Source organism: Myotis daubentonii, chromosome 1 (assembly GCF_963259705.1).
Source record: "Myotis daubentonii chromosome 1, mMyoDau2.1, whole genome shotgun sequence".
Classification (NCBI taxonomy): Eukaryota; Metazoa; Chordata; class Mammalia; order Chiroptera; family Vespertilionidae; genus Myotis; species Myotis daubentonii.
Genome location: NC_081840.1, coordinates 93,831,880 through 93,848,374, shown reverse-complemented (window position 1 = coordinate 93,848,374; position 16,495 = coordinate 93,831,880). Strand labels below are relative to the sequence as shown.

At 44.6% G+C, this 16,495-nt stretch overlaps 1 protein-coding gene and 1 pseudogene across 1 annotated transcript; both read left to right on the top strand.

Moving 5' to 3' along the window:
* The first annotated feature begins 6,628 nt into the window (after positions 1-6,628).
* LOC132225975 (large ribosomal subunit protein eL32-like) lies at positions 6,629-7,150 on the top strand (annotated as a pseudogene).
* A 3,367-nt stretch (positions 7,151-10,517) lies between these two features.
* Positions 10,518-16,361, top strand: LOC132230371 (selenide, water dikinase 1-like). Its single transcript, XM_059687771.1, has 4 exons — positions 10,518-10,780; positions 14,265-14,419; positions 16,012-16,160; positions 16,309-16,361. The coding sequence occupies exons 1-4, from the start codon at positions 10,619-10,621 to the stop codon at positions 16,359-16,361; spliced, it is 519 nt and encodes a 172-aa protein (XP_059543754.1). The 5' UTR covers positions 10,518-10,618.
* The last annotated feature ends 134 nt before the right edge of the window (positions 16,362-16,495 follow it).

The window sequence follows — 16,495 nt, the reverse complement described above, 5'->3', positions numbered from 1 at the left end:
GGTCGTGCAAACAGCTATGGTTGCCAGTTGGCCCAGCCCCAGATAGATCCCTGGGTCTCTGTGTCCCCCAGCCCCATGCAGGAACAATGAGCGCTGCAAGCACCTCTGAGAGAAAGCCGCCCTCGAGTTCCCGCCCGATGCCAGATAGTCCAGTTTCTCCTTGTATGAGTGTGGGTTTCCAGAGTCTCGCCTGGCACTGGAGTTCAGAGGAGTCGGGAGTTTGTATCTCCCTCCTGATTGAAAAAGACGACAGTGTACCCAGTTGCCAGCCCGTTTCGCCTGCCTCCGTACCTCCGCTCTTCCACACCTCTGCACCTCCTACCAGTCTAGATGCACTTTTCTCTTGCCCTCTAGTTGTCAGACTTCCACTCAGCCAGCCTTCCTGTGGTTCTGGATGATATCCGTTTTGTCTTTTAGTTGTAGTTTTGATGTGGTTGTGGGAGGCAGCGAGTACAGGTGTTTCCCTATGCTCTCACTGGTCTTGGAAATGCCCACAGACCAGCATAGGCAAGTTTAGGACCAAGAGGAGATTGCTCAGGGATCTGGTGAGGAGAAAGATGTTTCCTCAGAGGCGAGCCGCCGTCTGCCGTGACCAGACCCCCAGGGCTGAGTCAGGAAGCCCAGGAGCCAGTGCTGACCTGTGTGCAGGAAGGACTGACCTAACTGCTGGAGCTGACCCAGTCAGTCAGGGGCCCAGCCAAAGGTGGGCTGGACTCCTTCTGTGCCCCTTTCTAAGACTTTCTAAGTGGGGAGCAGCCTTTTCCATCAGGTTGCCAAAGTTGAGTGTATACTTCTTCCAAACATCTTATGAAATTAAGATGTGTTTTCTTTATCAAAGATTAAATTATTTTTTTTTATTTCTTTTAAATTTGGTAAAATACCCACGACAGAAAAGTTACCATCTTAACCAGTTTTTAAGTCTACGGTTCAATGGCATTAAGTACTTTCACCTTGTTGTGCAACCATCCATCTCCAGAACTCTTTTTCATCTTCCCAAACTGAAACTCTGCACCCATTAAACACTCATTTCCCATCCCCCTCCACCCAGCCTCTGGCAACCACCATTCTGCTTTCTATTCTATAAATTTGATTACTCTGGGTACCTCAAACAGATAGAATCATACAATATCTGTCTTTTTCTGACTGGAGTATTAGCATAATGTCCTCACAGTTCATCCACACTGTAGCATGAGTTGGCATTTTCTTCCTTTTTAAGGCTGAATAATATTCCACTGTATGTATAGGCCACATTTACTGTATCCACTCATCCTTGGATGAACTCTGGGGTTGCTTTCACCTTTTTGCTACTGTAAGTAATGCTGCTATGAACGTACTGTACAAATATCTCTTTGAGATCATTTTCAATTATTTTAGGTAACTACCCAGAAGAAGAATTGCTGATTAGATCATTGTATTAATTTTCCCATATCCTTTTAACCCAAGGATATGTTCACTGATTAGAAATGAGAGAGAGAGAGAGAGAGAGAGAGAGAGAGAGAGAGAGAGAGAGGTGTGAAAGAGAAACATCAATCAGCTGCCTTCCATATGAGCCCTGACGAGGGTGTAGGGAGTGTGTGGGGGGGGGGGGAGGGGGGCTGTACCCAACCTGCAACCCAGGTATGTGCCCTGACCAGGAATTGAACCTGCAGCCTTTTAATGCACAGAACAACACTCCAGCCAACCGAGTCACCAGGCCAGGGCTGTGTCAGTGTATTTTTAATAGAGATGTGTTGCCTAATGAACAGTCTGTCCTGTACTTTCTCTGATCAGCTCTCTCCCTGCCCTTGCCTCACCTAACACACCTTCCCTGCCCCCCGCCCTCCCACCTTCATCTCCCACACACTTGATTGGGATTACTTGCTATTGCTAGCATTATTTAAGGGAGAAGCTTACAATGTTAAAAAATAATCAGATCGGGGCAGGGCACCTGACCTAAAATGAGCCGGTGAGCCCCTTCCCTAAGAACCCGAATTGAAACTGAGAGGTTTCCAGTCTGACTGCTCTGTGGGAAAGGGGAGATTCCAATTCAGAACTGTTGGCAGAAGCCAGTCTCCACCGTATCTGGGAGTCAGGAGAAGCTGATCTGAGAGAGAACAAAGCAGCTGCCGAGAGGAGCAGAATTAGGAGCGGGAGAGGGGATCCTGGGTGCCCTAAAGCCCTTGTGTCCCTGTTCAGCCGGCCTGCAGTCCAACTCTTAGATCATGGACTGGCCCGGTCTCCTTGCTGTGTAGGTCCCCTTGTGCTCAAGCTGGTTCCTACACCCAAGGTCCTAGCCAGTGCACAGGTGCACTCAACTCAAACAGGCATGCCCAACTTAAACAGGCTTTTCACTTAGAGAGTTGTTTCTGCAGTAGTATCTACTATTTTCATTAGGACGAAAACCAAAAAACAACTTTCAAAACCCTTTGCTTAGTCTAATGAACTACATTGTGTTTTTATTAACTAGGGTAATTTGCATGAACTTTTCAAAATTAATTTTTAAATACAGTAATACATATACAAATACATTCTTTTTAAAAATATATATATATATATATTTTAATATATTTTATTGATTTTTTACAGAGAGGAAGGGAGAGGGATAGAGAGTCAGAAACATCGATGAGAGAGAAACATCAATCAGCTGCCTCCTGCACACCCCCAACTGGGGATGTGCCCACAACCAAGGTACATGCCCTTGACCAGAATCGAACCTGGGACCCTTTAGTCCGCAGGATTGCTGGGGTCCAACCCCAGCAGGTCCAGGGGTCCCCAAAGGTGTGGATGGAGTCGGCGAAGAAGGAATGACACGGAGACAGCGTTCAGTTGATCAGCAGTCTAGCCAGGATCTCCAGCCAGGATCTCCAGCCAAGTTCTGGTCTGGATCTCCAGAGAGGTTCTGCTTCGGATCTCCAGCGAGGTTCTGTAGCCATGTTCCCTCGCTAGGTTCTTCAGCCAGGTTCTGTCCAGGTTCTCCAGCCAGGTTCAGTCACCAGGTTCTAGTCAGGTTCTCTTGCCAATTTCTGTAGTCAGGTTCAGTCCAGGATCTTTTGCCATGTTCTCTCCAGCGAAGTTCTTCTGTCTGTAGGTTCTGTGTAGGTTCTGTCTGTAGGTTCTCTCTTCTAAGTTCTGTTTAAAAAATATATTTTTACTTTTAATGATTTCAGAGAGGAAGGAAGAGGGAGAAATAGAAACATCAATGATGAGAGAGAATTATTGATTGGTTGCCTCCTGCATGCCTCCTACTGGGGATCAATCCCGCAACCTAGGATGTGCCCTTGACCAAATTCAAACCTGGGACCTCTCTATCCACTGAGCAAAACCATCTAGGGCCGAATACATTCTTTATAGAAATGAAAAGATCATAGACATTTTAAGGTATTGTTGGTTTTTTTAAAATCCTACTTCATGATTAGCAATTGCTGATACATGTTTCAGTCCAGAGATTTCTTTGCGCTCAGAACTCTCAGAGCCTGGGGCTGAGCTTCTTGTGGTCAGAAAAGTTGCTCTAGCCATCTTGATGTGCTTCGTACCCAGCATATGCCTGTCACATGAAAAGTCCTCAAAGAGTGCTGATACTTGAATGAATGAACAAATAAATAAATCAGGGGGCTGGACTACATGATCCATAGGACCCTCTCCAGCTCTTATGTTCGGTATATTTTATGATTCTATATCCTGTTCATTTGTTGACAATTCTTTATTGGCAGATTCTGGACAGTCTGTACATAGAATAGAATCCCTGTATAACACTGGCTTCCATAAACACAACCAATGTCTCTAATAGAGATCACTCTTACTGTCTGCCCTGTTACATTTCAAGAAATATAAGGTGAATTATAATAGAGCTAACATTTTTGGGGAAAAAAGTAAATGTTTTAAACATTATACAAAAAGTCATTAGCTAAGATATATAGAATGTTATATGTGATCTTTTAATGCATTATTCCAATGACAAAGTGGCAAGGAGCCCTACTGCTGGGGTTCAAATCCTAGCTTCACCACTTGACCTTAAGCAAGTTACTGAACCTCTCTGTGCCTGCTTGAGTTGTCTCATATATAAAATTGGGATAATGATTGCATTATCCCTTTAAAGTTGTTATGAGATTAAAAGATCAGTAAGAGTTAAGTGCTTGCCACATAGTAAGGCATGATACAAGTGTTAGCAACCTGATCTTGCTTTGGGGCAATCCCAGTCTGTCCAGGGGGAGGTGATAACAGCCTTGAGCACAAAAATGGAAGGGCCAATGTTATATACCTTAAATATATACAATTTCTATTTGTCCATTATACCTCACTAAAGCAGAGAAAAGTGAAATGATTCAGGGACTTTTTAAAAATGTATATTTTTATTGCTTCAGAGAGAGGAAGGGAAAGGAGAGGATAGAAACATCAATGATGAGAGAGAATCATTGTTTGGCTGCCTCCTGCATGCGCCTACTGGGGTTCAAACCCACAACCTGGGCATGTGCCCTGACCGGGAATCAAACCTTCTGGTTCATGGGCTGATGCTCAGCCTTAGCTGTTCATCACAATCACCTCAAATGTTTGTAAAAAAAGATACTGATGCCCAGACCTCAGAATAATTGAATAAGAACCTTAGAAGTTGGGGTGATGGATATGTTAACTAGCTTGTGATGACTATTTCACAATGTATATGTACATAAAAACATTAAATTGTACATCTTAAATATATACAATTTCTATTTGTTCATGATGCCTTAATAAAGCTGGAAAAATTAAATGATTCAGGGACTTTTTAATCAGCACTTGCTGATAAAAAAAAAAGACATGATTTTTTCAAATTACGTGCGCGCGCGTGCACACACACACACACACACACAGAATTGTGGGGGCTGAGACCCAGGCATTGGTATTTTTAAAGCACCAGGGAGATTGGAATGTGTGGTCAGGTCTGAGAAGCACATCCCTAGACCCTAGAGCAGGGGTCCTCAAACTGCGGGCCACATGCAAATACAAATATTGTATTTGTTCCCGTTTTGTTTTTTTACTTCAAAATAAAATATGTGCAGTGTGCATAGGAATTTGTTCATAGTTGTTTTTGTTTCTTTAATTATAGTCCGGCCCTCCAACGGTCTGAGGGACAGTGAACTGGCCCCCTGTTTAAAAAGTTTGAGAACCCCTGCTCTAGAGTAAAGCTAAGGCACCTGCAGCCATCCCAAGAGGGAGAGCATTCAGGCCTCCCCATCTGAAGGCAACAGCAGAATCCAGAAGCTTAGCCTCTTCCGCTGTACGCCAGGGATCCTGTGGGCAGCCACACAACCTGCCTCAGCTGCTGCGTCTTGGGCGGTTGACCGTGGGACAATGGTCTGATGCGATTGGGGCTTGTGCTGGACCTGGCCTCGGGGACCTGTGTCCCAGTCAGCACCGGGGTCAAGTCTTTAGTTCCTAAACGGGCTGCAACTGCGAAGCTGTCATCCTCTTCTAGAGCAGTGACGCCTTGGGCGAGGGCCTCTCACCCTCAGGTGTCATCCTCGGGAGAGGGGCTCAGAGCCACCCTGACCGGGATGCTCTTCAGATCCCTGACAGGTCAGCTTCCAAGCGATGGAGGTTAAGGCTGGTGCACCAACAACCTCAGCCCCCCAGGTGCCACTCCCAAAGCTGGGGCGCTCAGGAAAAGGGCTGTGGTGCAGTCTCTTAGGTCAAAAGGCAGGAGACTCCCTAACCGGTTTGGCTCAGTGGATAGAGCGTCGGCCTGCAGACTGAAAGGTCCCAGGTTCAATTCCGGTAAAAGGGCATGCACCTTGGTTGCGGGCACATCCCCACTTTGGGGTGTGCAGGAGGCAGCTGATCGATGTTTCTCATCAATGTTTCTAACTCTCTATCCCTCTCCCTTCCTCTCTGTAAATAATAAATAAAATATGTATTTAAAAAAAAAAGGCAGGAGACCACAGAGGAAGCAAGAGGGTCTTGGTCAGCTCAGGCTCCTGGAGAGGGACCCAGGCCTGTGCTGGCACAGCGCCCCCAGGGGTGGAGGCTGGATGGTGGGGACCGAGTGCTCTGCTCTAGCTGCTGCCCAGGTAGCAAAGGGCCTCCCCTTCATTTCTCTGGGGAGAGATGAGCCCCAGGAGACTCTCAGTCTAGGACAGTGATGGTGAACCTTTTGAGCTCGGCGTGTCAGCATTTTGAAAAACCCTAACTTAACTGTGGTGCCATGTCACATATAGAAATTTTTTTGATATTTGCAACCATAGTAAAACAAAGACTTATATTTTTGATATTTATTTTATATATTTAAATACCATTTAGCAAAGAAAAATCAACCAAAAAAATGAGTTCGCGTGTCACCTCTGACAGGTGACCAGATCCTCTGGTCTAGGATCTCAAGCCCAAGGTCTGACGAATCTCAGCAATCTTCAAGATCAGCTCTTTCTGGTTCCACGGACAAAATGCCCAAGAAATGCTGGGTCAGGACCTCCGCAAGGCCCCTACCCCTGATTTGAACCAACTCTTCACCTCACCTCTTCCTTCACTATCCCTCCTTACCCTCCCATTAGTCCTGACAAAAGTGATTCATTTTCTGAACAATGAAGATCTATTCATCCAAGGTTATCTTCTTTCAGGAAGATAACCTTTCCATTACCAGTATATCACTTGCTTACTCTTTCCTACTCTAAAGTGATTCTTCAGTCTCTTCCTCGGCGCTGCCTACGGCATTGGCAGCCATCTCCTACCCGGCACCATGGCTGCCCTCAGACCCCTCGTGAAACCCAAGATTGTAAAAAAGAGGACCAAGAAGTTCATCCGGCACCACTAAGACTGATAGGTCAAAATTAAGCGGAACTGGCGGAAACCCAGAGGCACTGACAATAGGGTGCGCGGAAGATTCAAGGGCCAGATCTTGATGCCCAGCATTGGTTATGGGAGCAGCAAGAAAACAAAGCCTATGTGCCCAGCAGCTTTCGGAAGTTTCTGGTTCACAACGTCAAGGAGCTTGAAGTGCTGCTGATGTGCAACAGATCTCACTGTGCTGAGACTGCTCAGAGCGTCTCTTCAAAGAACCACAAAGCCTTGGTGGAAAGAGCAGCCCAGCTGGCCATCAGAGTCACCAATCCCAATGCCAGACTGTGCAGCGAAGAAAACGAATAGACAGATTATGTACACATTGTATTTGTGTTAATAAAATCATAAAATTCTAAAAAAAAAAAAAGTGATTCTTCAGCTAACCAAGAGAACTTGCTCTGGTGGGATATCTTTCACAACCTACACACTCTTGTAGCTTTCTCTTGTCAATACTATTATGATATTATCATGTTCCCATGTCTTTCAAAACATTTCTGATATACAAACTACTCTCACACATGCACCATAATGTGTGCCCGGCTGTTTTATTTAGATTGTTTCCAATTTTTCACTTTTGTAATAAATATACTTTAAACTCCCTTATACATGAACCTTTGTATATGAACTAATAAGTATGGGATTTTTGATGGGGGTTGGGGGTTGAGGGAAACAGTACAGAGGTGGCAAAAAGAGGTGGAATAAATATAAGACAAATTTAGGGGACCAGGGAATTATAAAAAACCCTTGAATTCAGAGTGATGTTAAAATGTTTAATTGGCACAGGATTAACACTGACCAATCTGAATCAGGGCTAGCTGTGAGAGCAGAGCAGGGTTCTAGAGGTTCCGTGCTGGGCCAAGCATCACCCTTTAGATAATGGCTTATGGAAAGTGGGATTCTAGAGGAAAGCCTAGGGCACCTGGGGTGATAGAGGGCATTAGGAAGATGGCTCCAGAAAGCAGCTATTGATCAACTGGTGAGGAAGTATTTTGATATTTTATTTTATTTACTTATTAGATATTTATTGTTGAAAGTATTGCATATGTACCCGCCCCCGGCCCCCATGACCATTTCTAGCCTGCCCCTGTCCCTGCCCCAGGTTTGCACCACCCTATTGTCTGTGCCCATGGCTATGCATATTTGCATACAAATTCTTTGGTTGATCTCTTCCCATCCACCCTCCCCCACCTTCCCTCTGAGATTCGTCAGTCTGTTCCATCCTTCTATGTCTCTTGATCTATTTTGTTCAACAGTTTATTTTGATATTTAGCAACTTGCCATAATGGTGCTTGCGTGCAGAATATCAGCTCCTTTATGGTGCTCTCATGGAGGACTCCACGCAGCTGTAGAATGTTCCATGGCTTTTTCAAAGCTTTTCTCAGCTAACACATCATCCGTCCTAGTGGTGATGGTGGAGGGCAATGTTTCTTGGCTTCCTTGTAGAGATAACAAGAAAAGTGAGACACAGAGAAGGGCTTGTAACTGTCTCTATAGACTCAAGAAAGTCATTGGTCATGCTGGGAATAGAACATGAGGCTAGTGATGCAGATAAGCCCTGAATGGAGACAGCTCCTGACAGAAAATTTCACTAAGAGATTTCAAGCCAGTTTCCATCAGGACTGATAATATTTCCATGACACACAGGGGAAAAAGCTATAAAGAAGCTCATGACACTCTGGCTAGGTCTTAGAGAAATGAATGTCTTTCATAGGAAAGTAAGAAACCAGAAAGGCTATTCCCCCCCAACCCCAGCTCTTCTCTCTATTCTATTGAAATAGTCTAGAATAAAGTCCTCCTTCCCTGTTTAACTTTGTCAGTGCAATTTTAACTTTGATAAGGGCAGCAACTCAACTTATCACCTGACCCATCATAATTGTAGGTGGAAATGGTCTTTGGTGAGAGGGTTTCCATGCAAATGAGATCACCAGATGCCATAGCCCAGTGGTCGACAAACTGCGGCTTGCAAGCCAGATGCGGCTCTTTGACCCTTGAGTGTGGCTCTTCCTAAGCCTTAGGAGTACCCTAATTAAGTTAATAACAATGTACCTACCTATATAGTTTAAGTTTTAAAAACAGCCATCATCCCCTCATCCAGGCTGGCCAGGCACCCAAGCAGGACCCCCACCCTGATCCGGGACACCCTTCAGGGCAAACCAGCCGGCCCCCACCTGTGCACCAGGCCTCTATCCTATATAGTAAAAGGGTAATATGCAAACTGACCCTAACAGCAGAAGGACTGGGAATGACTGGTCACTATGACACACACTGATCACCAGGGGGCAGACGCTCAATGCAGGAGCTGCCCTCTGGTGGTCAAGGTGCTCTTCCATGGGAGGAGCTCTGCTCAGCCACAAGCCAGGCACATGGCTGCCAGTACAGCCGTGGTGGTGGGAGCCTCTCCTGCCTCCTCAGCAGCGCTAAGGATGTCCGACTGCAGTTTAGGCCTGCTCCCCGCTGGCAAGTGGACATCCCCCAAGAGCTGCCGGCCTGCCAGAGGGATGTCTGATTGCCATCTTAGGCCCAATCCCCCAGGGAACGGGCCTAAGACAGCAGGTGGTCATCCCCTAAGGGGTCCCAGACTGTGAGAGGGCACAGGCCGGGCTGAGGGACCCCCCTTCCCCGAGTGCACAAATTTTTGTGCACCAGGCCTCTAGTTTCTTTATATTCAAATTTTTCTCATCCCGCCATTGATCTGACTCCTGCAACTGCAACCATTTGATCTGTTTCCTGCTCACCTTTGGTATTGCACATGAGCATTTAGGCAGAAATCCCTCTGCTTCTTTTGTGCAAGAACACCTGCTGTCTACTAACTGTCTGTTGACTGGCATGTTTGTAATTTTTTTTCTTTCTTCGATATTTGTAAACCCCTCATTCCTGTGCTTCAGGCCAGAGATGTTGCCATACCCTGTATAGGTCTAATCCTAGATGTTTCCGTCCAGAATAGAGCTCATCACAATTTAACTTCTTGACCATTTATTCTGATTCTAGGCATTCTCACCCCCAATTGTGTTATATACTCACTGTGTAGAAGATTTTCTGAATTGCTGGATCCAAGTTCCTGTGTGCCAAGGGCACTAGGATCAAGCTGCTCACAGAGAGACTTGGGCCATGAGGCAGCTAAATGGGGGTGGGGGCGGGGTGCCAGTGACAGGCACACAGGTTAATAGAAACCTGTTTTCCCTCCACACATCCATCTGTTCTCTCCTCTAAAGCAGTATTCCTGAGAGGCTGAGGTATGCCACACCCCAGGTGTTCCACCTGACCAGGTGGCAAAAGTAGCTAGAACCAGAATTCATCCCTTTTCCAGCATCTCCTAAAAGCATCCGAGAGAACCCACTGTAGCCCTAACTAGCACTTGGCACCCAAGTTGTAAACCACTTGTTGCCTCGGTTAAAAGAAGGTACAAAAATTTCTCCATCCAAGTGTTAGAAATCATCTTCTATAATCAGTAAAGTTCACATTTTTTTTTTTTTCAGAATCTGTTTAGGATAAGTGTCTATTTCCAAGTTTGCTTTCAGATACGTGTTTTCACTCCACAGCTCTTCCTCCCAGACTATCCCTCCAACCTTGCTCCCCCTGACATCTTCCCACTCCCCGTGTTCCATCTAAATAAACTGTAGGCTTCTCCCAGGGTTTAGAATGGGAATTGCCTGAGAAAGAAAGGTGGGAACGGGAATAACTTGGAAAAAGTGAATGGCTTAAGTGGTTCTGTGACGAAGGACAGGTAATCAGTCTGCAAATCACAGAAACAGGACACCATCCCAGTAGCTGCTATTCCTGGAAAGTACCTGGGTTCTCTTGGGAGGTATTCTGTAGGCTCCCTTTGTTTCAACACATGGGAAGTCCCCATCCTCCTCTTGCCCTTTTTCATGTTTCTGCTTTCTTCCAGGGCAGGATAGCATGTGCCAATGTACTCAGTGACCTCTATGCAATGGGGGTCACAGAATGTGACAATATGCTGATGCTCCTTGGAATCAGTAATAAAATGACCGATAGGGTAAGTAGGAGATGGGTCAGCTGCTTACTGTCTGTTGTCTTGGTCACTTCACTTGGCTGGTCAGCCCTTCTTTTCCCATCTGTAAAGTGAGAAGCCCAGGCTGCATGGCTTCCATATTTCATCCTTTTCTCCACTTCTTGGCAGTTACTAGTGAATTAAAGTAGTCTGGCCTATTCATATTTTCATTTCCACCACCTGCTTCCCTTTCTTCTGGGTAGACTAAAGCCAAGGCATTTAGGTTTGTTTTAAAATCTAGGCCACAGTAATAGCACCTTCATGCCAGGCCTGTGGACTGGACTAGCTTTACAGACCCAGGGCATGCGGCCCCCCAGGGGCCAGGCCCTTTGGTTGCTGGTTGGGCACTGATGTAAGACAGTGATGGGGCTGGGGTGTCACGTGTATTCCTGTGCTTACCTGGCAGTATCTATAGCCTTGCTACCTGTACCTGTTCTCTGACCCAGAGGTGAATTCTCTCTTAGATTATTTTTGAGAGGGAGAACCAAGATGGCGGCATAGGTTAATGCCGGAGTTTGCTGCTTTGAACAACTTCTTCAAAAGTGAAACTAAAAGACGGAAGGACATCACCCAGAACCACAGGAACGCTGGCTGAGTGGAAGTCCTACAACTAGGAGGAAAGAGAAATGCATACAGACACTCAGAGGAGGCGCAGTGCTGAAGTCAAATTCTGAGGTGCGGAGTGCCCGGAGCGGGCTGGCGGCGGAGGGCGCGGTTGGCATTTTCAATCGGGAGGGAGTCGCAGACTCTGAGCTCCAGATACAGGCGAGTCTTTAGGGACCCAGACTCAAACGGGAGAAGCGGGACTATCTGGCTTCGGTCAGAGCGAGTGCAGCTTTCTCTCCCAGCTTTGCAGCGGGTGCTGGGACTCAGAGAGGCAGAGCCCCTGGGGACAGGACTGAGAGCCGCCATAACTGCTCTCTCCGGCCCACCCTGTTGATCCTGTGCGACCCACCCGGCCCAAGCCCTGCACAGAGGCATTTGCCAGATAGCCTCAGGCAAAGGCTAGATTAGCACCTCCCTAGAGGACAGAAGTTCTCTCACTGCTGACACAGCTGAATCTCATAGCCACTTGGCCTGGAGGTCAAACCCTCCCTAGTATTAGCTACAACAATCAAGGTTTAATATAAGACTGCGAACAAAGACCACTAGGGGGTGCACCAAGGAAGCATAACAAAATGTGGAGACAAAGAAACAGGACAAAATTGTCAATGGAAGATATAGAGTTCAGAACCACACTTTTAAGGTCTCTCAAGAACTGTTTAGAAGCCGCCGATAAACTTAATGAGATCTACAAGAAAACTAATGAGACCCTCGATGTTATGTTGGGGAACCAACTAGAAATTAAGCATACACGGACTGAAATAACAAATATTATACAGACTCCCGACAGCAGACCAGAGGAGCGCAAGAATCAAGTCAATGATTTGAAATGCGAGGAAGCAAAAAACACCCAACAGGAAAAGCAAAATGAAAAAAGAATCCAAAAATGCGAGGATAGTGTAAGGAGCCTCTGGGACAGCTTCAAGCGTACCAACATCAGAATTATAGGGGTGCCAGAAGATGAGAGAGAGCAAGATATTGAAAACCTAGTTGAAGAAATAATGACAGAAAACTTCCCCCACCTGGTGAAAGAAATGGACTTACAGGTCCAAGAAGCGCGGAGAACCCCAAACAAAAGGAATCCAAAGAGGACCACACCAAGACACATCATAATTAAAATGCCAAGAGCAAAAGATAAAGAGAGAATCTTAAAAACAGCAAGAGAAAGAAACTCAGTTACCTACAAGGGAATACCCATACGACTGTCAGCTGATTTCTCAACAGAAACTTTGCAGGCCAGAAGGGAGTGGCAAGAAATATTCAAAGTGATGAATACCAAGAACCTACAACCAAGATTACTTTATCCAGCAAAGCTATCATTCAGAATTGAAGGTTAGATAAAGAGCTTCACAGATAAAGAAAAGCTAAAGGAGTTCATCACCACCAAACCAGGATTATATGAAATGCTGAAAGGTATCCTTTAAGAAGAGGAAGAGGAAGAAAAAGGTAAAGATACAAATTATGAACAACAAATATGCATCTATCAACAAGTGAATCTAAGAATCAAGTGAATAAATAATCTGATGTACAGAATGAACTGGTGATTATAATAGAATCAGGGACATAGAAAGGGAATGGACTGACTATTCTTGGGGGGGAAAGGGGTGTGGGAGATGCGGGAAGAGACTGGACAAAAATCGTGCACCTATGGATGAGGACAGTGGGTGGGGAGTGAGGGCGGAGGGTGGGGCGGGAACTGGGAGGAGGGGAGATATGGGGGGGAAAAAAGAGAAACAAATGTAATAATCTGAACAATAAAGATTTAATTAAAAAAAAAAGATTATTTTTGAAAGGTACTTGTTTTTGTCCCCCAAAAGAAGTTTGTCCTGACTCTTAGAAATGAGAGTTTACAGTAGGCCCTTTTCTGCCAGCACAAATGTGCATTTGAGCCATTGTTTGCACACAGCCCTTTGGGGGAGGGTGGTGGGTGCATACTAAATGAGTCTTGGAGTTCCTAAGGACCATTTAAAGAGTTGGCTTAGATTTCGGGTAGCCCTGTGCAGCCAATCACATTTCAGTTTTTATTTCTCTGTTGTCCGGGCTTCATTCACATTGTAACCTGGAATATCTTCTAGCTCTTGATAAAATGGCTAGTGTAAACTATTCCATTGTTAGCGTAAAAAAACCATTGAAACCTGTAAAGAATTTTTGTGAGTTTATTTGAGCCAAACTGTCGACATATGCCAGGAAGCAGAACCTCAATGAATTGAGATAGTGCTCCGGAGAATGGCAGGGTTACATCCGTATTTATACATGAAATTCATTGGTGACAGATTTAAGGAGGTGGGATTAAGCGAAGCGGGGGGGGGGGGGGGGACCTCTATGATAGGATAAAAAGTAAAATGATGGACACATACTTAGGTGGGTGCAGGATCAATTAACATGATAATGAAGGAATTTGTAGTATCTGTCCTGGCGCCTAGAACATTTGGTTGTGCTCCAGGGGCTCCAGAATAAGGGAAGTTACAAGTTACCCAGACATTTCAAGGGAATGTTATCTTAGAGGCAAAAAGGCAAATGGGCTCAGTAAGGATCAAAGTTGATCTTGTCAGTGAAGATACTGGCTTAGGACATAACTGCCCACCATAACTGCTTTTAGTTAAAGTTTAATTTCAGACCATCCTTTGTGGTTATTTTAGGTCTCTGAGTCTGCTAGGCTGCCACACAGGCCTTCCCTGAGCTTGTCAGGTCAGCCTGTGGCCCCTTTCGTCCACACCATCTGCCTTTCTTATTGCCTGTACAGTCTGTGAACTTTAAGGACATCCATTAGGGTTTTATGATCCTCTTTATAACTACAAGTGTAGACTCTTTTCTTGGTTTTGAACTGAATTATGTGACTTTTACTTTGTGTCCTTTTAAACCCTAGGAAAGGGATAAAGTGATGCCCCTAATTATACAGGGTTTTAAAGATGCAGCAGAGGAGGCAGGAACGTCTGTAACAGGTGGACAAACAGTGTTAAACCCCTGGATTGTTTTGGGAGGAGTGGCTACAACTGTCTGCCAGCCCAATGAATTCATCATGTAAGTTGGTTTTGTTCCATGTCACCTGGCCTGGTTCTCTTTCTTTTCTTAAGATAGATTCATTGAGATATAATTTGCATACTATAGAATTCACCCATTTAAAGTATATAGTTCAATGGCCTTTGGTAATATTCACAGTTTTGCAACCAATACCAGGGTCGATTTTAGAACATTTTCATCACTCCAACAAGAAACCCCATTGCGCTTAGCTGTCCTGGCTTCTTTTACTTTACATAATATTAGCATAATATTTTTAAGGTTCATCCATTTTGTAGCATGTATCAGTATTTGACTTCTGTTTTTTAAAGTTATTAGTATTTTATTGAAGTATAATACATATAGCGAAATTTTATATAATATAAAACCCAGTATTTTAAAGTATAGAATTCATTGTTTTTGTGTGTGTTCACAAGACTGTGTAACCGTTATCACTATCCAATTTCAGAATATACCAATCAATTCTCCCCCCCACCCTACCCCCAAAGAAGTCTTATATCCATAAGCAGTCACTCCCAATTCCCTCCTCCCTCCATTCTCTGGAAACCACTAATCTACTTCCTGTCTCTGGATTTGCCTATTCTAGGCATTTCATTAGATGGAATCATATAATATGTGGTGTTTTGTGTCTGGCTTCTTTAACTAGGCATAATGCTTTCAAGTTTCACCCATGTTGTAGTATGTATCAGTACTTCATTCATTTTTATGGCTGAATAATGTTCCATTGCATGGACATACCACAGTTTATTCATAGGTGATAGATCTTTGGGTTATTTCCACCTATTTATGAATGATGCTGCTATGAACATATGTTTTGATTCTCTTTGGTATATATACCTCAGAGTTACTGGGTCATGTGGCAACTGTCAAACTGGTTCCCAACAGCAATGTAGGAGGATTCCAATGTCTCCACATTCTCTCCACTATTTGTTACTGTTTTTATTTTATTTTTTCTATAATAGTTATCCTAGTGGGTTGAGGTGATACCCACAGTGGTTTGATTTGCATCTCCCTGGTGGTTAATGATATTGAGTACCTTTTAATGTGTTTTTTAGCCATTTCCCTTCCTGGGGACAACCATTTGTACCAGTCTTCAGTAATCTGAGTGCCAAATATGAAACTTATTACTGGTCAGTCTGAGTTTGAAACTTTGATGCTGAAATCACCAAAACATTAGACCACCACAATTTGAGCCAAATCCCACAGCCTGAGAAACAATCTGTTTCAAAAGTCTTATTGCCTCAGAAGCATGGTGGGTCTGTATTGAAAATTACACACTAGCATGGCTGAATCAGGGCCTGATCAGGCCTTTTGCCTTTGAAGGCTAAGTGATTTACTTTTTTATACATTTTATTGCAGGGCTGGATCTAATAGGTAATTGGCAGACTCTTCTATTCTCTTTCAATGTTTTTGTTCCAGTAGTAGTAGCTTCAGTAGCAAGTTGCAAAGCTGCAACACTTGGTAGTTGTGGCTTAAATGTAAGTGCTTGCAAATGCACTGTTTTTTACCAGCCTTTTCTTTCTCCTGTTTAACTGATGATGAGTTCACCTTCTTGGTTCATTTGGCCAGACCATGCCCTTGCTCTTTTTTTTCAGGCCAGATAACGCAGTGCCTGGGGATGTGCTGGTTCTGACCAAGCCCCTGGGGACGCAAGTGGCCGTGGCTGTGCACCAGTGGTTGGATATTGTGAGTAGCCATGCCTGCGGCTGGGGGGCAGGGGGACTGAATAGAAGTTTTCAGGATTGTAGTAGTTTCCTTGTGGGATTTGGAGAAAAGGGCTTTCATTGCATTCAGATCACGTGTCTCTTTAATCTAAGATGTATCTGCTGCTGGAGTAAGTGCCACTTCTTATCCATACAGGAAGCCCTTGAACATGTTTTAACCTGTTTCAGGTCTAGCTCTTCTAAATGTCACCAGCTTGTCTTCTAAAAAGGAGCTCCTTTAGTGTCACTGCCAGGGAGTTTAGTATCCGTCACGCCCTATAGAAATACTAGGAATTGTCCATGGTTTTTTTTTTTTATTAAATCAGGATATCATGTACTGAATACTGAAAGGGGGTAAGCCCCAGCTTGGGGCTTT

Excerpts from the sequence above, each read along its gene's own strand:
- LOC132230371 (XM_059687771.1), top strand. The coding sequence starts at position 10,619 with ATGGGAAGTCCCCATCCTCCTCTTGCCCTTTTTCATGTTTCTGCTTTC. Across the intron at positions 10,781-14,264 it reads GTAATAAAATGACCGATAGG|GAAAGGGATAAAGTGATGCC; the intron begins GTAAGTAGGAGA and ends TTTAAACCCTAG. Across the intron at positions 14,420-16,011 it reads CAGCCCAATGAATTCATCAT|GCCAGATAACGCAGTGCCTG; the intron begins GTAAGTTGGTTT and ends CTTTTTTTTCAG.